The sequence below is a fragment of the Heterocephalus glaber genome, unplaced genomic scaffold, assembly GCF_053883595.1.
Source record: "Heterocephalus glaber isolate CG9 unplaced genomic scaffold, H.glaber_assembly_v1.0 deba00000122, whole genome shotgun sequence".
NCBI lineage: Eukaryota > Metazoa > Chordata > Mammalia > Rodentia > Bathyergidae > Heterocephalus > Heterocephalus glaber.
Genome location: NW_028258138.1, coordinates 70,042,547 through 70,070,183, shown reverse-complemented (window position 1 = coordinate 70,070,183; position 27,637 = coordinate 70,042,547). Strand labels below are relative to the sequence as shown.

Here is a 27,637-nt window from a genome sequence, read left to right as displayed (position 1 = left end):
GCACAGTTCTGGGCACACAAGAGACACACAACACAATAAGCACGTCCTTGTGAAATCAGGATGTCCAATACTGTGCCTTTTCATGTGTTATTCACCATAGACAAGTAAAATATATACAATTACAGCCAAAGTGCTTAATAATAAAAATTAGAATAACTGGAACACTCTTGATAGGAAGACTAAAAATAAAAACTGTCCTTAACATGTGAAAAAATGATTAGAAAAAGTAGAAGGTTGTGTTTAACAGCCTTAAATATGTTGATTCTACAAAAAGAAAAATAATATGAACTGGTATTTCCCTGAGATACTTGAACGCTTCTAAAATAATAAGAGCTATTTTGGGAAATAATAGTTATTTTTCCTAAATCATTACTTTATTTTTTTGCAGCACTGAGGATTGACCTCAATCAAGGTTATTGTGTAAGCTCTACATTACCGCTTTTATCTTCAAGTACTGGACACTATTAGTGCATACACATATAAATTATAAAAATAAGGAACAACAGACATGGTGAAACATTAATGGGTTTATTAGTCTGAGCTGTAAACTCCTTGTTGTTATTCTTTCCAGTTTGATATCTGGCACATCTTTCCAATGTCTGATTTGGACATTGCACAGAAACACACATTCCTCCGGGCTTCATGCATTCCCTCCCATTTCCGTTCAGAATTCCATCCTTCAGGGCACAAGAGTGAAGTCAGAGACATCATACATCTTGATGGCCACAATCCAAGTGAAACTCTTAGCCTAACTGGGTGGGGGGCAGGCATTGTGGTTTTCATTCTTCTTGGATCCACGGGACTTCTTAATTTTTTCAATTTTTTTTTTTACCCTCCCAGTCGAGACATTGAATAGCCAAGAAACAGGATGGCAATTTTCTTGTCACATCCACATTTGCCATCCACATAATATAAAAACTTAAAAGAGTTTTGTTCCATTTTGAGAAATGTGAGTGCTGTCTCCATGTGAATAAAATCTGATTATTTCTGATTTACCTTTGGGTACTGAGGTCCCAAAGTATTGGTTCTAACAGAATTTCTCAGGCCTATATTTTTACTATATTTTAATGCACATAAAGCTGAATTACCTAGAATTTGTTGTAAAGGAATATGCTTAAGTCAAAGTATTCAATCAACACATATTTCAATTCATGTGAACTGGCTATTCAATTCAATATGAAAATACCACATTCTTATCTAAAAAAGCTCTTTTCAAATAATGTGAATGAAAATGAGGTAAGATTTGAAATAATCTCATGAGTAATAATACAGTGAACCACATGATTATACCCTTAGAAGCAAAAATCTGACAAGCATAAAAGAATGAAAAAGATATATCAAGGATTTGTTTTTATATTAGCATGCTCCTTTAAATGATAAAATTAGAGTATTTATATGATTTATTAAAGACTTGATACAAAACATTGAATATAGCCAGGCTGCTTCATAGTGGCAATGTTTGAAACATTCTTTCCCTTCTTTATGGGTAGTCATCCAATATGTTCCCAATTGGGTACACCTCATTGGTTATACCATGCATGACAAAGTGTGCTGTGTCTCACTAGCCTAGGCATATTTTCAACAATAGGAAAAGTCACACAATGTATGTTACTTTAGAGGCTTTCTTATAATAGAATGTCTTACATGTCCTAAAATACCTCCCATAACTCTCCAGCTACAGGACAAAGCTCAGATTTCTGAGTTATATTCAAAGTTCCCTCCAATCTGGCCCTGAACTACCTTCTGCACCTTATCTCCCACTAGTCTCCTCTATCAGCTTTCTGTTCCAGCCAAACTGGTTTTTCTGGAGTCAGATGAACAGACTCACCCTGTCCTTAATTGCCCTGACAGCTCCATCCACCCAAGATTTTCTTAGATGGGTTGGAATTGAAGTGGTGGAAAGCAATGTACTTGCCCTCTCCTTTCCCCATCTCCAAATCCTATTACTCATCCTTTACAAATCACTTGAAATTGGAGTGTCCTCCACTCACCTAATAGGAATAGGACTGCACAATTTATTTGAGCATATGAATAACAACCAGATTAACAAATATGTTTTGCTCACAAGTTTTTCATGGATTGAAAATGTGACTTTTATTATTTTTTCTCAGGTACTTCTTTATATTACATGCTAGCAGATGTCTTGCATTTAGTATGTCTCATAAATATTGGCTATTCTCATTAATTTAAGTCATAACAAAGGTTTATCAGTAGTATTTTTGGTTGGAAAGCTTTGCTGAGAAATTTGAAGGTTTTGTTAATTTCACTGTATTTTGTGGGCTTCTGAGGAACATGTGAATCACAGTGAAGAAATGTGAGGGGGCCAATTCCCTCTAAAATAAAATATACTAATTATTCTTTTTTCTCTTCATTTTCAATCATGATCCAAATGTACTTATATTAAGCAGGATTTTAAATATGGTACAAATATTTTACTTTTCAATTAGTATTCTTTCAAAAATGTACTTCAGTTGCTTTTAGTGACAGTACTTATTTTTACTGTGTGGACTAATACAGCGTTAACTACATTTTACTATCCAATACTGTTTTCCTTGGTCTGGATTTTGTATGCTACATACTACCTCCTAGTCTCCGAATTCCTTGTTACACGCATTTCTGTCATTGCATATCTTCTCTTTTCTTTGGATGTCCTTTCTTTCTAATCTTTGTTTAAACTAGTGGTTTACATACTTTCCCCTCAGTGATCTCAAATTAACTTGATATACACATTATAAGATATACATAGAAGAAAAAAAGATGAAAGGCACCATAAATAATATTTTAAAAACAATTCTTTTAATTTTTTAAAGTCCCAGATTTTTTTTTTTTTTTTTGGTACCAGGGATCGAACTCAGGTCCTTGCACTTGCGCAGCAGGCGGTGAAACCACTGAACTAAATCCCCGGCCCAGATATTTTTGTTTTTAACCTCCAACTACCTGCCCCTACTTCAAAAAATTATTAACACTGTGTCAGATGCATAATGTTCTGGTAATTGTGAAGACTTCATTTTAGCATAGCTACATTTCAATCTGAAGGGTAATTTCATATTTTGAAAATTCTTCTTGAATAAGGGGAAATGGGGAGATGATAATCAAAGGGTGCAAAGCCATATGAGATAGGAGGAATAAGTTTTATTTTTTATTTTAGATCTACTGCATCACGGAGTGAATGATGGTTTCAGTGGTTATATATTTTTAACCAGTTCCGATCACTATATGCCCTAACCGCTTGAGTTAACTTTATTTATTTAGTTATTATTATTAGTTTTATGAGACAGGATCTTGTTGTATAGTCCAGGCTGGCCTTGAACTCACAGCAATCCTCCTGCCTCAGCCTCCTGAGCCACCATGCCTGGAGAATTAACTTTTATTATTGATTAAAGTGTAAAAATGTCTCTTAATACTACTACCCAATTAAGCTCTTGCTCATGATTTCCAGTAGTACAGTCAATAAGTCATTTCATCACCCTTACAATTTGATACAAACCGACAAAGTGTCAACCATATCCAATCTCTTTTTTGCACCTTTGTTTCCTCTTCTGAAAAAATGGATAACAGAACTTACTTTGTAAGACTGCTATACATTTAAATGATAGTATATATAAAACATTTAAGAATAGTGCCTGGCACACTGTAAACACCTTCTAAGAACTAACTAGAATTATAGTTAATAAGTGATTGACAGCAGTTGGGAAGGTAAAATTCAGGGAAACAACCAATGAACGATAATTTCAGTGGTTACATATTTTTAAAAAATAAACTTTCCAGTTTTCAATTCTTATTATAAAACTGAAATATAAATTTTTTTCCTAATATTTCCTTTTAGCCTTAAGATTTTTTTAAAAAAATAGCATCAGTTCAAAATATTTGAAAGCAGCAACAGTAATGCTAAACATAACCTTCAAGTAGACTATTTTCCTTTTACTACATACAAGAACAGCCATTTCCAGTTCATACAACCTAAACATGTTACTTTCCTGCTGGCATAACTGGGAGTAGGAATGAAAAGTAAAAAAGTAAAGAAGTAAGATTTAAAGCTTTTCCTCACAGCATTTTAGGAATAGTAGCAAAGGTCTTTCATAATATCATGGAGGGATACCATTCAGATAACAAAGTTGCCAAGTAATAAATTTGCTATTAACATTATCCTCCCCCATGGCCTTCAGTGACCTCATGTTCTCTTTTTAATTGCAAAAAATAAGAGCTTCTACTGCTCTTGGGCTATAAAACCTATGCTCAGGTTTGAGATTACAAACCGAGTGGCTATCAGCCCCATCTATCCTGTTTTATTTTTACTTTGGTTTGCAGGGTTTTGAAATATTGGTTGTCAATATTTAAAAATCTAGAGATCTCACACAAAAATCCAACTTCAGGGTTTCTCTTGGGTGGAGGAAAAAAAGAGTATGTCCTAATACCGGCCCAGATTCCTGAGGGCAACAATCTTCAAGTGCTGCTGTGATACTTCCTTTACTAATGGCACGAATACTCCAACTGTCTATTCTTTATCAATCCCTATTGTCTCAACTCACTAATTTACCCGTCTCATTTGCTTTAATTGTCTGGCCTCTGCAGACATCTGAATCTGCACACCCTACCTACACCTATCCTGTCTTCCATCAAAGCTTACTTTGTTCTGTCCCGTGTCCCTCTTCAGTTTTTCAAAGCAATAGCTGGGTAATCTAATAAAGTACATGTACTTTTACACGTGCTTTCTGAAGATAGTATCTTAACAGAAAAGGATGAGTCTGCAGGTAGAAATTACAAACACCACTGGATTACTATCAGGATGGCAAGTGTCCATTCTACCTTCTCTAATCTGTCGTAGCCTCACCGTTTTCAGGCGAACCGAAGGAACTAGTACTCGGGTGGAACACTATCCTACATGTGGAACCTAAACTTTTAAAGATGAACCTCGTTCCAAAGGACTCAAAGCTACCACGGGCAATTCTGACTCTGTTTCCTCGGAGCTTCAGGATATCCGGGCTGACGGCATTTCCCCTCACCTGCTTTTGGGTCCCGTTCAGCCTGGGCAGAGGCGCCAAGGAGCGCGCGCATCTGGCATGAGCTCATCTCTCAGGGGCGTTTCCAGAAGGCAGGGCCTGGCCGCGGATAGGCGCAGGGGGCCACCGCTATCAGTGGCCCCCGCGGCTGGGCGGGGCGCGGCCACTTAGGGCTCTGCCCTTCTGGAAGCTTTGTTCCCATTTCTGCGTCTGAGCGCTCGTACCCAGTTTGGGCGGCTACTGGGTCCATCCAGCTCTTTAGGGCAGGTCGTTGCCCGACCCTCCGCAGGCACGATCCCGCGCGGCTGGAAGCCTCGGGCTTGCAGAATGAGCCGCGTCCCGCGGGGAACCCCCAGTGGGTGGGGAGAGCCCTCAGTCTCTCTGCTCGCTCCTGCGCCCCGCTCCCAGCCCCGCCGACCGCAGCAGTTTCGGACCGGCTGTGCAGAGGGCCCGCGCGCCCCATCTGCGGTTTCCGCACTGGCTGGCAGGGAGCAGCCACAGACGAGCCCGGCAGGTCGGCAGCCACGACCTGGGTCCAGCTTCTCCGGCTCCTGGGACCGCTGGCGGCGGCCGGAGGCCAATCGTACTGCAGCTAGGTCTTGCGATTGCACAGCAGTGAGTGCCGATTGGCTGCCGCCGCGGGTTTCGGCTTCCCTCCTTTTCCCTTTTGCCCCCACTCCAGCGCCAAAGCCTCAGGCCAATGAGACTGCACCTTACAGATGCCCTCCCTTCGCTTTCTTCTCCCCTCTTCGGCGAGGGAGGAGACGTTCTGACTGGCCAGATGTCCTCGGAAGCCCCCTTCCCCTCACCAATCACCGAGAGAGGTACACTCCCAGCGGAGTTTTCCGGCCAATTACGAAGCGGCCGCGGCACCTCGCCGTGCAGTTTCACCCTCGACTCCGGGTTTCACCATCCTTAACTCTTCACGATTTTTCCTGAGAGCCGACAACTCTGATTGGCCACGGTTCCTATTGTCGAATTTCCCCTCCAGCCATCCACAGAGTTAGGCGAATCCAGCTTCTTCGGCTCGGCTACCTCCGGCCCTTTCCGCTCCTTGGGCGTGGCTTCTCGACGATACTTTCTAATTGGTTCCTCAGGCCGATCGGGTTTTTCCGGAAGAAGCCGCAAACAAACGACGTAAGTGATTGGCTCCGCTTTGGATTTCGGCCTCTCGGCCGAAGAAGCGGGGGGGGGGGGGGGGGGGTTCGGCCGGCGATTCCCAGACGCCTGTTAAGCAGCAGCGGGGCGCTAGGCGGTATAAGGTTGGGTGGGGGAGGAAGGAGGCGGAGGACGAGTAGGAAGGAGGGGGGGAGTGGGGAAGCGCTAGGCGGCTGCGCAGACGGCGCTCCTCACACAGAGCAGACCCCCGACCCGGGTGAATGCGGGCTTGTGCCGCCGCCGTCGCCGCCCGGGCCGAGTGACAAAGGAAGGAAGCGAGGAGGAGCCGACCTCGCAACCGCTGACAGGGCTCCGGGCCGGGGGCAAAGCGCGGACACTTCCTGAGCGGGCAAGGAGCAGAGGCGAGGGGCTGAGGGCGGCCGCGCCGGTGCTGCGGACGGGGGAGGGGGCCCCGAGGGACGGAAGCGGTTGCCGGGTTCCCATGTCCCCGGCGTATGGGGAGCAGTCGAGGAGCCGCTGCCTGGGGTCTGAAGGGAGCTGCCTCCGCCGCCGCCGCCGCCATGGCCGCTGGATCCAGCCGCCGCCTGCAGCTGCTACTGGCGCAATGAGGAGAGGAGCCGCCCGCCGCTGACTTGACTCGCGACTCCGCCGCCCTCCCGTTCTCCGGGTCCCCGCCGTCCCCCCGCCGGATCCGGTCGCTGCCGGAGTCGCAGCGTTTCCCGTCGCATCTCCGAGCCGCCACCTCCCTCCCTCCTTCCCATCCCCCTTCTCTTCAAGCGTGAGACTCGTGATCCTTCCGCCGCTTCCCTTCTTCATTGACTCGGGAAAAAAAATCCCCGAGGAAAATATAATATCTAAGTACTTATTTTCAATCAAGTTATCTGTCCCCGTTTCACGTGATAAATATATTTTTAAGGTTCCCCCTCACCACCTCTTTTCTCCCTTCCCGGAAAAGGAAGGTGAAAGAATTATATTTTTCCCCAGCCCCAAATCATCTGTATGTTGAATATCCACCTATCTATCTTGAAGGAGAAATACATCGCTGTTTTTTTTTAAATAGCTATAGAAAAGGAGTGAAAAGCCAAGAGAACGAAGTCCTTTTTTTTTTTTCCTTTTTCTTGTGGGAGAACTTAATGCTGCATTTATCATTAACCTAACGCCCCAACATAAAACAAAAGGAAGAAAAGAAGGAAGGAAAAGGTGATTCGGGAAGAGCAATCATGTCGGGGCGGCCGAGAACCACCTCCTTTGCGGAGAGCTGCAAGCCAGTGCAGCAGCCTTCAGCGTTTGGCAGCATGAAAGTTAGCAGTGAGTATCGATTTTATTTTACACCCCTTCTCCACCTCACCTTTAGAATAAGACGCCTCGAAATACCAGGGTCTTTAATTTTAGCCCTCCTGAGAGAACAATCAGAGGTAATGGAAAAGGGCAAAACCTGTCTTCAGTCAAGGATGAGGCAGCTCCCTCTTCTCTCCTCCCATACCTCCTCCCCCGGTCTCATTAACCTTGAATTGAGAGAATATAATTTGGATGAATCAACTTGAAACTTAACTTGTTACACACTTATTGCTGTTCGTGGTCAGCTTTATCAAGTGCTCGAGCATTTCTACGTTAAAATAGCGATAGAAGTGTTTCGTTACCTATTCTTTTGAATAAAGAGGATAAGCCTTGATTTATAAACCATTATGTACATTGCCGGGGGTATGTCTTCTGTTATAAAGGGAGAATATTTTAGTTAGTTTGGGTCTCAGGAGTTACCATAGTTTTGTATACTTAATAGAGACATTAAAAGTCCTAGCTTCCTCACTTTGGGAGGTGGGGGGGGGGGTGCTGTGTGACTAAACAAAGTATTTGTTCTTTTTTTTTTCCTTCAAAGTATTTGTTCTTAATCTGGGGATGAACTTGCTCAGTGGCTGGTATTCACGTTTGGAGGCGAGCATCGATCCTTTTAGTAGGTGGGAGCCGATGCATATCCAACAGCAGTTACATCTCTAAATGCATTGTCTTCAGTTGGATAAGTGGTTGGTTGTGTTATCTCCTAACCTTCCTGTTCTGACGTTACCAGTCTGCCACCATATAATTTGTTTAATCAATAGGTAACTTGGAAGTAGGTCCAAGTTTTGATTGAGGTTTGTATTGTCATAGTGCCAAAGACTAAGTTAAATGTTAATTGCCACTGGCTCATTGTCATTTAAGTTCAGTTTTGAGGTGCCATTGCCTTCATTATTTGTTAAATGTTCTAGAATACATTATTGGGATTCCTTTTTAAGACTATTTAACATACTGTAGCATTAGTTTCCATCGCATTTAGATAAAGAGTATGGATTTGTTGTAAGAAAATGGATTTAGGCCTTTCCAGAATAGTTTCTGCAGAAGACTGTGATCTTGGATATAATGAGGATATTTGGTTTGTGTTGGGGCAGTGTTAGCAGCATTCAAGGTTGTATCTATACTGTTGTCTATACTGTACTCTTGTGCTGGATTTGTCCTGGAAAGTCTGCGTTCTTGAAGTGTTTGGTATATTAAGTATCTAGTGTTCTAATGTTATCTATTTGTGGAGATGTTTATGTGGTATTTAATGACAGTTTATTTAAACATACTTTGAGAATTTGATAAAAGTATCTCTACTGTTTCCTTATTTCCTGAAAGGGGTGTGATAAGGACAAGTTAAACTGTTTTGTTTCTAGAACTGAGATTTAAAAAAAAATTTTAAACCCCAAATGTATATGCTGTTCTGTGAAATTGATAATATCCTTAAGCAACATAAAATGGTTACTTTTAATTGAGCTCAAGATTTCAATTGTTGGCTTTTAGAACTTGGCTGAAACAGGATAGCCCCAGGTAATAGCTGAATGTGAGATTATTTTTGAAAGTTAATTTTTCCCCTCAGTGACTAGCTAGTGGAGAATGCAGAGTATGTGAAGAGGGAAACTGACTTTGTGTGTTTCAGGGAAGGATCACACTTTCTAAGCACTTCATGGGGTCATTTGAAAAAATTATTTTTAAAATTCTGGGGGTGATTTTCAGCTATGATGAAGCAGATCTTAAAATAGCTATTGAAGAACCTCTTGTACTGAAGTGTTTGTATACTTTACATCTTGTTAGTAAGTTTAAAGATCACTCAAAATCAATTTTAGGCAATTCGTTTATTAGTTTTATTCGAAAGATTTCTATACCTAGATTATAATGCTAAGTTTTGGAACTTTTCATTTTGTTTCCAGGATTTCTTTGAAAATAACTCCTTAGCTCTCCTCAGAGATGTTGACCAAGGATACAGTAACTCTTTAAGTGTGTAGGTTAAAAGTTTTAATTTTATATTACCATACAGTTCAATTTAATTTAAAAAGTTATTTAATGCTAATTTTGACAACCTTGATTTTGAGGAGACTTAAAAGAAATGGGAGCCCTTTAAGCATTTGTTAAGGTACTAGTAGTCTAAGAGACCTGTTCAAAATGAAGATGTATAAGCAATTACAGTTCTTGTCCTCAAAAGCCTACTTAATAATTGAGGCAGGTTATGAGGAAAAAAAATAGGAAACATTAGCACGATGACCGTATAATTATAAAATACAAATTGAATCCTTTGTTCAGAGGAACAAAGAATAAAGAGATGAGAAAGAAGAGTTGGAGAAGGAGGACTTCTTCAGAGAAGGTATGTTTTGAGACAGGTGTTAAAAGGAGCTGTAACTGAACGGATAGAGAAGCATAAAGGACTTTAGGTGGAAAGAATGTAGAGAAACAGTGAATTTTGTGAGAGACAGCATGGGAATTGGTAAATCTGAATTAAAGGGACCTTGTTTACCTGGAAAATATGAAATGGAATTGAGGAATAGGGGAGGATTAGTTGATAAGAGAGCAGAAGGGCCTGTAAGTTTGAGATTCAAGAGAGATTTGGATTTAGTGTAAATTGCTGAACAAGATATTTAAAGATGATTTAGACTGCTGAATTTATGAGTTTTAGTAGAAAGACATTAGAGCCTTTTTAGGGAAATAGCGGGATTTGTTGAGAATCATGAGGGAATAAAATAAAATGTGAAAATGGAATGAAAGAACAGAATTGAGAGTGTGATTGAAGAACTGGCAGGACTTTGGATTGCATTGAAGGGGAACATTTGTGGAGTCAGGAGATAAAAATAAATTGTGAGGTTACTGGTCTGGAAGACTTGACCGCTGAGTTATATTGTTAATTGTAATAGGAAAATCGAGAAAGTGTTCAATGAGAGGGTAGGCGAGTTTACTTTTGAAAAATTTCATTTATAGTAAATTCCCTTGAAATTCAGCAGATAGCAGCTAGTTTCTGGGCCTTTAACTTTCCAGGCCATAAATTGTACAGTTTCTAATTTTTCTGCAATGAGAAATGAAACAATGAAAGATTAATATTAACAATGAAAGATTTGTATTTAGGAGCAGTAAACTAAAATTTTTCATTTAAATGTTTTTGATTAAAATCCTAAAAAAATTTTTAGTGTGGATTCAAAACCTCACACTTGAAACCTAATTGTAATATTTTCATGGTAATTTATTTGAAACCAATGAAAATACTCTGTACTAAACTGTGACTTAAACATTTTAGATATATATTTATTTGTGGTATTGGGGATTAAACCCAGGGCCTTTTTTACTGAGCTACATACCTGGTCCTTTAAAATGTTTTTTCTTTTCTTTTTATTTTGAGACAAGGCCCTAGTTGTTCAGTTGCCCAGGCTGGATTTGGACTTGGAGTGTTCTTGCCTCAGCCTCTCAGAGTGCTGGATTTATAGAAATACATCACCACAGCTAGGTATTTTATATACCCATTAATTTAATCCTGGTTACATGCTTAAAACTTGTTTTTCAAAGATGATTATTTTTAGGTAAACTTTGCATTTAAAATAATAGTGATAATACTAAGAGACTGAAAAGCTTTAGCAGAAATTAGAAGTTGATTTTGGTTTTTTCTTACCTTTGTTTTTACTGTCATACTTAAACAGTTGCCCATCCAACATTGTGAAGCTTTTCTCTTATGTGTTCTTCCTAGAGTTTTATGATTTTAGTTTTTAAATTTACACCTTTGATCCGTGATCTGTTTTTATTTGTTTTTTTGGTTCTAAGGATTGAACCTTTGCATTGAGTCACATGCCCACACCTTAAAAAAAAATTTTTTTTTAATTTGAGACTGATTTGGTAAGGCTAAATTGCCAAGGCTTGGCTCAGACTCAGTCTTCCTGCCTCAGCTTCCCAGGGTACTGGGATTACAGACCACCATACTCAGCTAAAAGTTGATTTTATAACAACTGGGATTTAGCTCAGTGGAGCCGCCTCCTGCCTTGAAAGCGCAAGGTCCGGAGTTCAATCCCCAGTACCCAAAAAAAAAAACAAAAAAAAGCAAACCAAGTAATTTTGCCTTATTTGTTGAGTTAAGGCATTTAGCACAAGTTTAAATAGGAATAAATATTTCTTTTACTTGCTATGATGAAACCAACCTTTCTCTTTGTTCACATCCAGGCCTATTTGTTATTAAATAAACATTATATACTTCGTTCTTTAGAATCAAATTACTGTATATTTAACTCACAATAGAGCAAATAAGGGACTGCCTGTGGAAATTTTGAATTTAGTGGTAATAAATCCTTTTGGTATACTGTGGGAGAAAATTTAATTCCCTAGGTTCAATGCTTAAATAAGATTTGGAAAGAGGAAAATAAGCCAGTGTATATCACTTAAGTTATTTCTTCATGTAAACCCTTTTCCATCAAAATTTTTATTAGCAAAGAGAATAATTAATGATAAACACATTTTGCCACATTGATTTGTATGATGATTAAAACCAAAGGGTAGGTAGCAATTCAAGTCTCTAGTCTCCAGGAAGTTTAATCTTCCTGTAACATCTAAAACTAAGTTATCTTTCTGTCTAACATGGGATAACATTGCTCAAGTGTGAGACTGAAATCCAGACCTTATTTTCATTCCTTTCTCAACAGACTTAACCAGATTTGTTAACAGTTAAAATATTTACAAAAGAATTACATACTCATTGTGAAATGACAGTAAGACTTAGGCACTAGGAAGAAACTTCAAAGAAACCCAGAGATTCACAAGTTAATTTATAGCTAATTGGGATCCCCATGTAGAAAATGAGGTGACATCTCATTTCACTTGTAGGTCAGCCTGTACTTGGACCCTGCTCTCTCTGTCTCTTGTCTTGTACTTGAGTTGCAAGTGTAACATACTGTTTGGGTAAACAGCAAGGCTGGGAATGGGAAAGCCAAAGATTTTGAAAGTGTCAGCAGATTCTAATATGGGCAAAGCTCTATTTTTAAGAGAACTTTATATGCATAGACAAGGCAGAGAAACATATATGCTGACCCTGCCACAGCTCCATAATTTTAAATACGACTGAGGAGATTGTGAGACGGGTGGCTATGGGCTTGGATTTAAAACCGGTGCCTTTTGTGATCTTCACCCTGCAATGGAGAATGGAGGGCCAAAGTACATGGGTATGACAGTGAGTGCTGGTACTAACCTGATTACCTGGAGATTATTCTACTAACAACATAACCACAAGTATGTGAATTTGCTGGAACATTTAGCATCATCTTCTAGCTGATTTTTGGGAGATATTTAGGGTGGTGGTGGAGGTGGAAGGGGAATTTTGCAACCATTCAAGAATAACATTTTCATGGTTCATGAGTTTTAAAGTAGCAGTTGCAGTCTTTGTTCATATCTTTGGTTGTACACATTCTTAGTTATACAAATTGCCTTTGAAATTTGTTGAATGTGGGGCACCGGGGATTTAGCTTAGCAGCACAGCACCTGCCTGAAATTTGTTAAATGTGATGTAGAGATGTACTGGACATTATGTAAAAACCTATGTGGAAAAAAAAAAAAACACCTAACCATAAAGGAGGACAGTTTAATTGTTTTCCCAAAAGGTTCCTACCATTAAACTTAGAAAATAAAAGATTACTCAATTCTAATATTTATTAGTCAGTTTTTTTTTAAGTGACAAGAAAAATTATAATTTACCCAGACAGAAATATAAGCATATATTACACATAAATTCTATTACACAAATGGCACTGGTACATGGAACTATATCAGACCAATTATAATTGTGAAAGTTTCTGAACAAACCCAAATGGATGACTTAATGGTGAATAACATTATCCTACACACACAATTTACGACCCCTTTGGCATGACGTCTGGGTATCAGCTGCTGTGTGAATTCAGTAACAAGACTGTCAGGTTAACATTAGATGTTCTCCCTGTTCTTCAATGGCCATTGATTGCATACATTTGTTTAACAGATCATCTTCCTTTTTTTCTTCATTCATGTATGATCCAGAATCATTTGAAGAAACTGATTGCATGAACAGTTTACTTGGTCTTCTGAAAATCTTCAGTGACTTACATCTTATTTTAGATGCATATTCAGTTTTTAACCCTTCTTTGTTTCTCACTGGCCGCCGAAGAGAATGCTGGACGATCATTTCAGGTGCAGATGCAGCTGCGCCGCTAAAAGAGTCCTCTCTCTCGCTGGTGTCGCCATGTAGTGCAGGGGTAATGCTGTCTCTGTGAGTAACGAGAGCTGAGGCTACTCCTGTGAGGAATGAGGACACCTGGCTTTAATGAGCTGCGTTGAATCACATTCATGTACTGCCCCTTCATGAATGTCCTCAGGTAGTTTGTGTTATAGATCTTAGGAATGCTGCACAGATAACGCTTCTGGCCCATGGTGAGATCTGGATGCTCTTGCAGCTTGGCTATGTGTGAGTTCACTTTGTGTCCATCTTTGATTCTATCTTTGGAATTGTAATAAGACTGTCCAGCTGATTCGCCGGCGCCGCCCTCGTCCCCGGCCACCGCGGGCGGCTCCGCGAAAGACCCGCTGTCCGTCCAGTCAGACTCAGGACCCTGGCCCGGCATCTCCCTGGCGCCCTGACCGCGAGCCGTATATGCCAGAAGCACTCCCTGCCCTCCCCCGTTAGCACCAGTTTTTTTTTTTAAATACTTAACAAATAATGGGCGTTCAGTAAATTATTCCAATATATGCTTGTGTCTGTAATATATTTGGTCTGGGTATAAAATGTAAATCCATAACTTTGTAGATTGTGTCCTGAGTTTACAGTCTCCTTGCTTTTGATTATATTTTGGAAAGAAAAGATAGGCAATTTACAATTTTTTAAATCATCGCATCTTACATTTCTGTGTTTTAACAGTTTTTCTAGCATTTTTAAAAATTTTTATTTTTTGAAACTGATTTTGCTAAACCTAAACCATCTTTTCCTTTTGTCTATAGGGTACCGTGAACAACAGTGATATAAAACTTACTATGTTCGCTTATTAACATGGTCTGGAATTAGTAATTTTTTTATTATCCTTTTAAATCAACATTATTGTAATAAACATTTCTAAGGAGGAACTTGTTTCTAGACACTTACATTTTAGATAACTGTGTAAATGAATTTATAGGCCTAGGATTGAATGGGCATGCTCTAAAATCAGAAGAGTAGTAGGTAAGCAGGCAAAACTATTAGAAATATTGATTGTTTCAGAAAAATAGCATTAATACTATTTTTCATTCCCATGATTTGTTGCATCATGGTACAATCCTTGCTTAGCAAGACAAAAATAAATAGGTTGCTCTGATGGAAAGTGTCCTAGGATAATGTGAGCTCTTACTAGTAAGTACTCTGCCAACTGTTTACATGCAGTGTCTCATTATAGTCATTATGACAACTCGGTAAAGTAGCTATTATTATTATTTCCAGTTAATAGATGAGGTAAGTGAGGTTCAGAAGCCTAACAACTTGTCGAAGATTCTTAGCCAGAGAGTTTCTTGGCTAGGATTTAAACAGGCCTTCTGAATCCAGCGCCCTTGCTCTTCTTTTGTATGTTATAGAGATTGAATTGCTGTTAACACCTGTACTCCAGACATGAGTGCCTTTTCTTTTAAGATACTCTTTCAGTGATAATTCAACAATGACTGTGTATGACTGTTACGATTAGTACTGCTTTGAAATTAGTTCTAGGCATGCCTGGTATCAAATACAGTATTTACCCATTTATATTTATATCATACAAAAACTTCAATTCCTTAAAAATTTCAGAGAATACTTAAGACAGACAATGACAGTGAATTTGTTAGGGCTTATGCCAACATAGGAATAATAATATGTGGGTTTTTTGGTTTAATGTCATCATAGCATTGGTTTCTATCAAGCAGTGCTAACCGTTCATAAATAAATCTGATATATTTATATCTCCAGGTAACATTAGAATGTTGCTTGCCCAAATTAGTCATTATTAAGGGTTAATATATCTTTTCATATCTCTTCTATGGCTTATGAAATATGTCGGGTTTTTTTGTTGTATATTCAACCAGTTAGTCAAGTATGTGCAGTATTAGATACTTGTTAGTATTTGAAACTTGGAACACACCCTCCCCACCAAAAAAAGAATAACTGCTATACATCAGTGTGGAACTGGGTTATTTGGAACTTCACCCTTTGAAATGTATTGGTAGTTGATAATCAGTAAACCAAAAAGTCTCTGGAGCAGCTGATACATGCTGACAGATGGAGCACACACTCTGCTCATAGGTTTTTTTTTCAGGGTTTTATCAATGGACTTTTATTATTATTAAACAATATTTTTAATATATGTGGTGCTGCAGTAAATACTGTTAAGCACAATAGTTCAGTCATTCAGTTGTCTCTTCTCAAAGCCACATGTTAGAAGAAAATGGGTACCCCATATCAAGTGTTATACATACTAAAAATAGGACAGTAAAGAAAATAAGCATATTGGGATTATTTGGGTTAGGCTCAGACGGCTCCAGGGGAATCACTTTAATTTTTCAAAATGTTCACCTAGGTAAGGTTAAATCATACTAACTTAACTCTCTTTTAAAGGGGCAGGAGGCAGGAAAGTCTCTTCTGGAGAGCTGGGGTTCTGCAGTAACTTCTCACTACATCAAACATCCTCTAATTTGTTGGTCACTGAAGTGATGAGGAAGAGAACTGGGTCATCTGATTGACCAGCCTCTAGTTGGATTTCAGTGATATGGACAAAGGTACTAAAGTCTTTAGTATGCTAGCCCAGGGTATGTTTCCAACTCTTTTCTTCCATTGTCCATCTACATATTTTACTCAGCAACAGTTTTACCTGTTTTAAGCTTTGCTTTCTCATTTTTTCCTCTTTGGTATATATTGTATATGGAATTACAATATAGATTTTTACTTGCTTGTACATTCTGTTTGTGGAATGTGTGGAAGGCACTGCATGGAGTCACTTAATCTTTCTTACGAATTATGAATAGCTGTTTAGAGAGTACATTTACCAGATACCTTTATGGCTTATGTAATGAGAAGTAAAAAGGGAAAAGGTGCCTGTCTTAATTGTTGGGTTGAAGAAAAGGGATGATCATGACATAGTACTATTCTTTTGTGGGTCTGAGAAATTCTGGGAGGCTTAATTGGCTTAAACAACTAAAAAAGTTGAAGATTTCAGATTTCCTAACATGGAAGGCTACCTGTGTTTAAGTTTGTGACATCCTTTGCTTCCCCTTACTCTGTAAAATCAATTAAAATTTTAAATTAACCACTTTCTTCATGGCCTGTTGAAATTGAGTTTAGTTATATGTTACTAATACTAGACTTGAGTTTGTGAAGGCAACACCTGAAAAATTGCAGATGCTGAAGTTCCACCTGGCATCAGACGACAGTATTACCTGCAGTAAATTTGCTGGCCTCCTAGTATTTCAGAATTTTCACGCTCTACATGCTATTTAAACCAAAGGAAAAGGGAAAATTTAAGCTGGTAGAGTTTCAATGATAGATAAATTATATGTACATCTAACAGCAAGGCAAACTATCTCTACCTAACATGGAAATAAACCTCAATACTATGGCCTACACAGTTACATGCTTAATTTGTTTACATATTTTGCTTTGAAACAATGTAAAAAATGGTTCAAAATTTAAAAGGTGTTCAGTGAAGTCTTCCCATTTCTGCTCTTGTAACTAGCAGATTGTTTTCCTAGAGATAGCCACTATTACAATTTCTTAAATAACCTTCCTTAAGTATTCTGAATCTTTTTACAGATTAGTAATGTCTTTGATGGACTTGTATTTTGTTCATGAGAACCTAAATTAACACTGAATTTAGTAGAAGAGTGTTAGAATTAAAACACAATTTAATAAATCAATCTAAAAAATTGCTTTTATTTTAACTTTCCATTTTTCTTGTCTTAGACCAGAAAACCTGTTCTCTTGAGAGATCAGAGGCGCAGAGTAAGTCAATGTCAATAAAGCCTGTGCCTTTTACCTCTATAAGAGCACATGGTTTCATTCTGCTACTAGACTAAACATTCTGTAGTCTTTAAAACTATTTAATGTTTTTATAAAGTAGCATCCTTATTTGATTTAAAGAAATCAAATTGTACAGAAAAGATTATAATGGAAAGTAAACATCCATCCTCCTAGTCCTATTTTTCAGATGCAACTTTATGATAGCTTGTTCCCCTAGTATTTTTTGCCATTTTAAATTTGGTTTTAATCTCTCTCTTTTTTTTTTTTTTGTACTGAGCATTGAACTGGTGACCTTGCGCTTGTGAGGTAGGCTGCGGAACCACTGAGCTAAATCCCCGGCCCTATTTCTTGTAATTAATATTAAGTATTATATTTTGACTTTTCACTGTGGTAGATAGCACTTACTGCCATGTCCTTTTGCTGTTAGGCTATTACAATTATACTGCTATTTTTAGTTACAGAATTACTTATTCTTAGTATCTAGACACTAAACAGTATTCTTAGTAGAAACAAACTGTATACAATGATCACATTTTCTTTTCAAAACAGCTTTACTGAGATACAATTTCACATGATATAAAATTTACCTGTTTAATGTGTACATTTTCAATATATTCACAGTTATACAACCTTCATCACAATCTAGTTTTAAGATATTTTTGTCATTCTAAAAAGAAACTTTCTAGCTGGGTGTGGTGTTCCAGACCTGTAATCCCAGCACTCAGCAGGCTGAGGCAGGAGGATGGCTGTGAGTTTGAGATCAGCCTGGCCTACATAATGAATTCAAGGCCTGCCTGAACTACACAGTGAGAGAGTCTCCAGACAAACAAAACCCCCCAAATAAATAAATAAGCATAAAAATAAACTTCCTATCTACTAATAGTCATCTACTAATAGTCATTCCCCATCATCTTCCCCCACCTCTGGGCAGCCACTAATCTTGCTTCTCTGTAGTCCCTATTCTGAATGCTACATATAAATGGATTTATATGGTTAGTGGTCTTTTATGATTGGCTTCTTAGCATAATGTCTTCAAGGTTCTCCCATGTTGTAGCATGTATTAATACCTCATTTTTTATTGCTGAATACTATTTCATCGTATGGAAATACCACAATTTGTTTATCCATTTATCATTTGATGAGCATTTGGATTGTTTCTGCTTTTTGGCTGGCATGAACAAGTGCTGTGAACATTAATGAACAAGTTTTGTTATAGACAGGTATTTTCAGATCTTCTGGGTATGTGCCTAGTAATGGAATTGCTTTGTCATGTTAAATATTTGAAGAGTTATAAAACTCTTTCCAAAATAACCATCGCATTTCTTTTTAATTTTTTGGACTTTTAATATTTTCTTTTGTTTGTATTGCTTGCAGTGACATAATCTCAATTTTCACTCCACAAATGTACCATTTTGTCAGATTTCTGGAATGCTACTGATACTCCTCCTCCCCTTTCTTTTCCTGGAGTGTCCTTTTTCTGAAAGCCCTCATTCTGCTCGTATCTGACCTGGTTGTTCTCCAGAGCTCATTGAACACCTGTTATTCTATGACTTCATTGCTCTTCAGGGGTGATTATCCTGTTTCCTGGATTGCATATCTTTGTATTACTGAGCAGTTCTTACATAATCTCATGACATGAGCCAACAGTACCCAAACTACTATGGTATATATCTGGAAAAATTGATAATTCATTGTGTTTTCCATATTTGCTCCAAAAGGATAGTTAGTGACACATTTTTGGCTGATGTCTTTACCTTTTCCGTATAAAGAAATTGTCAGATATTTGGAGGTTACTTGTTAGCATTATGATCAACTGATTGCCATGCTAACAAAGCAACAACATGAAGCAAGTATAGAAATCTGAAAAAAAAAATTGTTTGGAACATAGCTATTCAGAATTATGGGGAGGGCAGGGGAAGGGGGAAAAAATAAGAACCAAGAGAGTATGTAAAGGTGCATATCTCCAATGATGAATGTCATTATAGTGTACACCTAAAATGTACCAATAAAAGGATATATATAATATATATATATAAAAGAATTATGTAAGCCATGAATATGAGTTACATAATACAGTTTAAAATTTTCTATGGGTCATTAAAAAAGTAAAAAGGCATGGGTGAAATAAAATTTTATATATTTGATACTGTATGCCCAAAATATTATTTCAACATTTAATCAGTATAAAAATTATTTTCTGTTCATGTATTTAGTACTAAATCCTTATGACTTAGTATTTCACACTTAACATACTGACTCAGAGTGGCCTCATTGCAAGTGCTCAGTAGCCATGCGTTGCTAGTATTTGCTGTATTGGACAGTGCAGATTTAAATATATTCAGGAATTATATTGTTTTTAACCTAATACATTCTTCTTATTTCCAAGTAATGGAAAAGGGTTGTGTGGATGTGAGTGTGTATTAAAAATACTCCAGTTTATGTCATTGTTTTTTTTGGATTTAGCTGTGTTTTCAGTTTATTTTGAAATTTTATATCTGTAAAGAAGGTTGATTTTTATGTTCGTCAGGAAGGGGCCTCATAGAGGGTAATGATTTTTCTGTCTGTATTTATATGCACAACTGTTGAAATATATGTTGAGTTTTTTTTTTTTACTGATGTGCTTGTTAGATGTCATTGCTGTGATTTTCCTAGCCCTAATGAAATTTTATTGGTCAATATGTTGTTTTTGTCAGGTGTTCTTTTTCTTTGATGTGTCAGATACCTACTTAGCTTTCAGAATCTCAAATGGCCATCCCAACTATTTAGTCATCCATGCCTTACCCCAAGGCATGAAATTCACTTGCATATAACTTTTGCAGCATTGTCTGTGACCCTTTCTATATTCTAGTTAACTTGTTTTTCCTTAGAAGACCATAAAGTTCCAGCATGGCATATATTATTTCACTCTCCTTTGTATTTTCTGCATATGTGGATCATAAAGCTTTCAATATTGAGTCACTTCATATGTGTTGAAGTTGTAAACAGTTTATCATGGTGCCATGGTGTGTATTGTAGTTCCAGGGAAGATATTTCCAGGTCATCAAATTCTCATTGATATCTCTAGAAACATGTAAGTTTTGATATGAAAAATTATAAAGTTAAACCAAGACTTTGGTTTGAATGTGAAAGAATACTGTCAGGGAAAGGAAAGAGATACAGAGACACAGAAACTTCTGTTATATATTGTGCTTAGCACTGAGTGGCTGTAAACTTTCAGGTGGATGGCTGAATGAATGAAAGAACTCAAGTACTAGATTGTATTGGTTAGTAAGCATAGTACCTTTGAAACAGTTGAGCATGTGCAGCCACTACTGTAGTAACCTCAAGCCTACCAGGATTTTATTTGTAGTTTGTAGCAATAGAGAAAAGAAGAGAGATTTAGTACAGGAAATCTGACAGATCAAAGACAGATTCTTTTCAAAGGAGTGTATTGTACAAAAGAGTAGATATACAATAAATAGTATTTAAATATGAGCAGGTCCTGTCATTTTGGTTATATTTAGATGTGTAATTGTAGTATTATGGGGGAGTTATGAAAACTAATTTTTATAAGAACTCTTTTTGAGTCTTTAAGGTAGTATTTCTTTATATACTAGTGCATATTAGTATATCAATTCTAGAGCAGTGATGACACACGTTTTAGGGCTCTCAATGATACAAACAGCCTGCTGCAGCTCATGTACCATAGGTTTGCCGCCACTGTTTTTTCCAAAGACTGAGAAATAATAAGGTAAGTTTTGTTGCTAAATAATTTAGCTTCTTGTTTCTGCCTTTGTGACTAATTGTGCATATTGTGAGAAGGTTGTCTGGCCTAAGGTGCAATTTTTAGACATGGAAGAGATTTTGTTTTCTCTATAAGTAGCAAATAGTTGCTATGCCCTTCTTAAACCAAGAGAAGTTAACAAAGAACAAGGTATAGTTCTGTTTAAATTAAACATCAGGAATAACTTTTACTGACTTTGGAGATCTTAAAAAAGAATGGTTATGTATTTTGAAAGGATAGAGGAGGTGTTATGGTATTAATTTCTGCTCTACATTGGAGGATGAGAACCTGGACAGAAGCAAAGGGTTTGTCATAACTTCTAAAATGAGAGCAAGTGAGCCAGTTCCTGGCATCTTTAGAAAAGAAAGAGCCCCTGAGGCAGATTTGTGACTCCACTGCCTAATATATAGCATCAATATAAATTGTACACTTCTTTATTATTTAAAAATGCAGTTTTATATTATATTCAGTTTCTTTTTTTTGTATTGAGACAAAGTCTCCTGAGGTTGCCCAGCAGGACTTGAACTTGTGATCCTCCTGCCTCTGCCTCCCAGGGTGCTGGGATTACACACCTGGCTGAACACATCTTTTTGTTGTGGTTGTTAATTTCACATGTCTCCCCCAAAACCTGTGTGCTTTTGTGAAGTTTAGGGAAAAAGACAGATGCTGCTGTGGACTGCAGAGTGAGGGTGTGGGAAGAAAGTAGAAAAAGTTTGTGTTATGGTAAGTGTTGAGTTTCCTTGGTGGTTTCCAGATTATAGCACTTGAAGGAAATCAGATTTAGCTACCTTTTGAGTGTTTATAATGTGCCAAATTCTGACATTTCTTTCAACTTTATAATACTTTGAGATAATACTGTCCCATTTAATGTATGAAAAAGCTGAAGAAAAAACATGTTTTAATTGATTTATTCAGGAGTTTACAGCTAGTAGGGAGTAATTCCAGATGTTGAACCCACACCCTCCAGACTGAGTAGTTACCGTGTCATTGAACTATAATAAGAAATTTAATTCTATTTCAGTTACTCTTCACCACAATACTATAATGCAAATATAATTTGTAAATAAGGAAACTGAGGCTTATTGGGCCTAATATCCAGCAAGATTCATAGCCATGTATTGACCCTATTATCTTAATGGCTACAGTATATGACCTTTATAATTTGGAAAAGAAATAGGTAGATTTTGTGAAATTGGATGAATTAAGGTTTTACTTTTTGTCTTGTTACTTACCAAGGAGAAAGTAACTGTCAGTCAGTACAAGTAAAGCTTAATTTGTTTTCTTTAAAATAAAAATTTTAATAGCAAACACCTTTCTATTAAAACTGATCAGGTTGTCTATTAAACAGTGGCTATAAGAGATGGGTTAAAAACTAAAGTTGAAATCCATATTGCAAAATTAGTTTTGAGCCAGAGCTCATTATTTTTGACTGAAAAAAATGAGGCTTGCAGAGGTTAGGTAACTTTTGCCAAGTTTTTATAGTCAGCAAGTGGCAGAGCCTGAATTCCAACCCTGGTAATTTAGTATGGCAGTCTTACCATATTACCTACTAACAATATGTTAATGATTGTGCAAAAATAGAGCCTTGCTATTTCTGATAACTTGAAGGTGCCAATTTTGAGCCTGAACAATACATACTGGCCTGATTCAAGGCAAAAACAAGAATAGTACACTTCATCTGCTTCCATCTTTATTATTTCTTATGGTCACTGGTCTTAGGATTTAATACATAATGAATATTAAAAAACTAGAAATGTAAAACTTAGAAGATTGTAGTATGTCAGTTAGTAGTCCTATATTTATTTTTAGGAAATTTTAATAGGATGTGTGTGTTTTTTTGTTTATCGCCACCCCCCCACCCCCCACCGTGGTGCTGAGGATGGAACCCAGATCTTTGTGCATGCTGAGCAAATTACAAGCCCAGCCCTATAGTTTTTTTTGTGTGTTTTTTTTGTTTTTGGTACCTGGGATCGAACTCGGGACCTTGTGCTTTTGAGACAGGCGGTGGCACCACTTGAGCTAAATTCCCAGCCCCAGCCCTGTAGTTTTTGAAGGTAATTAAACATGAATAGAAAATGTTGCTTTATAGTTCCTGACTTGAATAGAATTTTCTGTGAACTTTCCTTAGTGTTTTGTCAAGTTACAGTAAAAAAAAAAAAAAAAACTCTTGTGATGATAGAAAATTCAGCAATTCAGTATAATTGCTGTCATCCTGTCATTCCTTTTGTCTGCAGATGAGGGGCCAGAAACACATTTTTTATGTAATGATTGACTTAGTTCATACATTTCTAACCAATGAAAATGGATTATATGAATTCTCCTTTTTCTTTCTATATAACTGGAAGACTAGTGGACAAATGCTATTTCCTCTTAACAATAATCGTAAAAACCCTAATAAGCAAAAGTTTTTCCTGGAGTTAGATTTTTTGCACAACACTTAAAAGAATATGTCTGTACATGGTGGTGCATGCCTGTATCTCAGCAGTCGGGGAGACTGAAGCAAGAATATTGCAGGTTTGAGTTCAGGCTAGGTAACCTAGTCATTTAGTGAGACCCCATCTCATGATGAAAAAGGACTGGGATGTTGCTCAGTGTGAAGGCCCTGGGTTCAATTTCTAGCACTTATTTGCCAGCTAAACTATACAGAAAAAAGGTGGAAACTAGATAAAAATCAAAACTGAGGAGCAAAAGAATTATTACAGAATCTGAGCCTTACATGAAACCCTTTTGGTTAGTGTTTCACATAGTAGTTATTCTGAACCCTGTAATGGTAAAAGTAAATACAGTGTTCTGTAGCCAAAGAAATGTAAGATATGCTGTCTATACAGCATTTCTTGAAGGACTAATATTCTTTGAATCACACTTTGGAAGCTTAGTCTTTGGTGTATTTGAAACTAACTTGAGAAGGGAAGGAAGCCAGTATTCCATGAGCATTATTTCCACAGGGCCTAGGCAGTACTTTTCATTTTACAGACTAGGAGCCTGATGCCCTGGGAGAATAAGGACATGAAACTAGCAATGGAGCAGAACTGGAAATCAGTTCTGAATGAATTACTCTGACTGGTTCCATTGGCTCTTACTCCTTAAAAACAGCAGTTTAGCAGTAATAATGAAGAAAGACTAAGCTGCCCTTTTCAGGGAAGAGGGAAAGGATGATAAATTCACCATTTCACACAGGTCTCACAAGACCCATCAGGGAATATTTTAGACGACACTGTAAAGTACTTTTTGAGTGGCATCTTTAAGTATAGCTTTTCATCTAATTTTGATATTATAAGGCCATTTTGACTCAGTCTCTGATCAGGTGTAGTAGAACTTAGAATACTATTTGTAGCTTCACTTTGCTTATGTGGGACTTTATTGTGATAAATAACACCTGTCTTTCTAAGTGATGGATCCGTAAAGGAGGTACTGTATTTACACAGGGAAGTGCACAGTGTTTGGCACATAGTAATCTTAACTGCTGCTATTAGTAGTTGTAGTAATAATAATGATAAAGCTTAGGCGTGGCTTGTCACCTTTTTTTTTAAAGCTGGTGTGTATGAGGTGATTATAAAGAAAGCTCTTCTGTATTTATTTGAGGAGAAAATCTTTTTTCCAAGTACTGGAAATTCCATCTTGAATTTATTTTATCGGACATTAAGAAAAGTTGCAATTCCTACTGGTGATCTAGCACTCTTTTGGTAAGTACTAGTTGTGATCAGCAGATTTGGGGCCAACAGATGCCTTTAACATTTCTGATTTTTATGTGAGATGTGTATTTTGGGGAGATTAGGTATTTGTGTAGTCAGTCTTTTTAGATTGCGGTTTTAAAAAACAAAAGCTGTTTTTAGGCACCAGTCTATATGCAGTGGCAGCTTAGTTTGCATTGACTATTAGGCATTAAATGTTGAAGATGTTTGTATATGATAGACATACCAACTGAGATATCTGTTGTCTTATTCGGTAGAATTCATTTGAGTGGTGGAGATGATGCCCCCAAAATTTGAGTAACTAGGAACATTTTAGAACTACTATAGCTATTAGTTGTGAATTGGGTTAAGCAGAATGTTGTATGTTTTCCTTCATTTTTTTTATTCCTTCTTAGTTTTGAGGAAGTAAGGGCGAGAAGCCATTTCTCCCTCTCTGAAAATTTTATTTTTCCTTCCTTTTTATTTCTTGCTTTCAAATAGGAAAGATTCTTGGAAGCTCCAAAAACATCAGAAAGTTTTCACAGCTTGAGGGGGAGTGATTTTCAAGGGAAACCTTTTCTCATAGAGTACTCGTTATTCCCAGAACATTTTTAAAGGAGCAGCTACTAGCACCCTACTTCTTTGTCATTAATTTGGGTGAAGAAGGGAGGAGTGAGTCATAGGTTTCCTCTTTTCTGACTCTTACTATGTTTCCTTTTCCTCTTGGCTCTCTATGTATTGAATTTGGCTTCCAGTAGAATGAAGTAATTTTCATTAAACTCTTTGTAGGTCTTGTACTTCCGAACAGATGGTGAATGATTTTTTCATTTGGGGGTTTTTATTTTTAAATTACTTCAAATTTACTAAGAAACTTTGAATTACATAAAAGTGATAGAACAGTGTAATGAACTACCATGTTATTACCTGTTTGTATGACTAGTCGTACACGGACAGTCTTGTTTCATCTATGCTATCCATACCACTGACCCCAACTTTTCTTTGTTGTGTTGTTTTGGTACAGGGGAATGAACCCAGGGCCTTGGGCCTTTGCACTGAGCCATATCGCTAACTTTCAGTCTCTTAAAAGTTTGAGACAGGGTCTCCCTAAGTCTCCAAGTTGCCCAGCTGGGCTCCACCTTTTGATATTCCTGCCTCAGCCTCGTACAGTGTAGAGATCACAAGTGCACCCCATCCTAGCCCCGCAGCCATTTTTAAAGTAAATTTCAGATATCATACAATTTTCCTAGCAAATATTTTATTATATATTAGTAAAAGAAAATGCTTAAAACCAAATGTAAGTATAGCAGTGATTCCACCTTGAAAAAAAATCCTTAACATTAACAGATCTAGATCTAGTCAGTGTTCATATTTCTTTTATGTATCTTTTTTCCTTAAAAGAATTGATTTGCTTGAATTAGGAACTAAAACTTGGTCTGTACATTGCATTTAGTTAGTATTTTTAAAATAAATTTCATCCCATTTCCCCCTGAAGCCCCCCATTTGGTTGCTATTTTAAAATTATTTTCAGTTGATGATAACTTTTCTTTCTTCCTCTTTCCCTTGTTATTTATTTATTGAAGAAACCTGTGTGTTCTTTGGAATTTCCCACATAATGGATTTTGCTGATTGTATCTCTGTGGTCATGTAATACATTTCTGTGTTTCCTGCAAAACTTTTTTTCTTTTGGAGTAGATCACTTAGGTGATGCTTTGTATTTCCTACTACATAAACAAAATGGTATGTAATGTTGGGTTACCACTATTTTTACTAACCTATCAACTAACCATTGTAAAGTTTCCTTTAATGTAATGGTCTCAGCAGTCATTGATAACCATTATCTTTATCAAGGTTTTGGCAAACTACAGTCAGCAGGCCAAATGTGATCCACTCCTTATTTTGTAAATGGAGGTTTGTTAGAATGTTGCTGCACTTGTTTCTGTACATATTATCTGTGGCTGCTTTTGGGATACAGTGGCAGTGTTGAGTAGTGAAGACAAACTGTGTGACTTATAAAGCCTAAAATACCTACTCCCTGGCTCTTTATAGATAAATTTCCTTACCCTAGTGTAGGTCATTATTTCATTAGAGATTGTAAGCGATGATACTCTGTTATTCCTTTTGCATTTACCAGTAGTAGCTGGTGTTCTTAAAGATCTTTATCTCATGAACTATATGACTAACCTGAGAAAAAGCAGAGTAAATGCATGATTCTTTAATATTTGATAGAGGTAGTCAGTTTTTTAAGTATCTGTATGAACCCCTGGTTTTGAATATATTGGCTGTTTTAATCTATTCTAGTTATTCTTTTTAATTCTCAAATTATCCCATTTTTGTTAGTGTGAGTCCCTTCATCTTGACTTTTCTGTCTTTCTAGTAACCTCAGCAGTCTTTGGTAGTCCTGTTGTCTTGAATGGCAAAATATTTTGAGCTCATCTTAAACATCACCTGGCTCAGATTTAGAGCTGGTTTTGCACAATACTTGTCTTATATCTAGATCTGGTCATTTTCCTAAGGAGTTCTGATTCCTTTTAGCAAGAAATAATAGAGACTGAGGTATTTGTTGCCAAAAATAAAAGAAAATATTTAGCCTCTTTTAGTACAGAGATTTTTTTCCCTGTGGTTAAATAATTGGAAAATTGACCATTTTAAAGTATGCAGTTCAGTGACATTAAGTACTCTCATGGTATACATCTGTCACTATTATCTAGTTCCAGAACTTTTCCATGCCCCAAAAGGGAGCACTGTATTCATTGAGCAGTCACTCCCTATTTCTTTCCTTTGTCACGGATTC

The 27,637-nt window shown here is 37.4% G+C and overlaps 1 protein-coding gene and 1 pseudogene across 4 annotated transcripts in view; one reads left to right on the top strand and one right to left on the bottom strand.

The window, feature by feature from the left end:
• The first annotated feature begins 7,240 nt into the window (after positions 1-7,240).
• Gsk3b (glycogen synthase kinase 3 beta) overlaps positions 7,241-27,637 on the top strand; it is a 189,254-nt gene continuing 168,857 nt past the window's right edge. For 2 of the 4 annotated variants that reach the window (XM_087209012.1, XM_004835658.4), the window contains exons 1-2: positions 7,248-7,427; positions 16,015-16,175. In XM_087209012.1, coding sequence (XP_087065138.1) covers positions 16,166-16,175 — 10 coding nt within the window. In that variant the 5' untranslated portion in view covers positions 7,248-7,427; positions 16,015-16,165. Of the gene's footprint in view, positions 7,428-16,014; positions 16,176-27,637 lie in introns of all 4 variants that reach the window. The other 2 variants (XM_004835656.4, XM_004835655.4) reach the window with 1 other exon arrangement.
• Positions 13,327-14,059, bottom strand: LOC106009568 (protein FAM216A pseudogene; annotated as a pseudogene).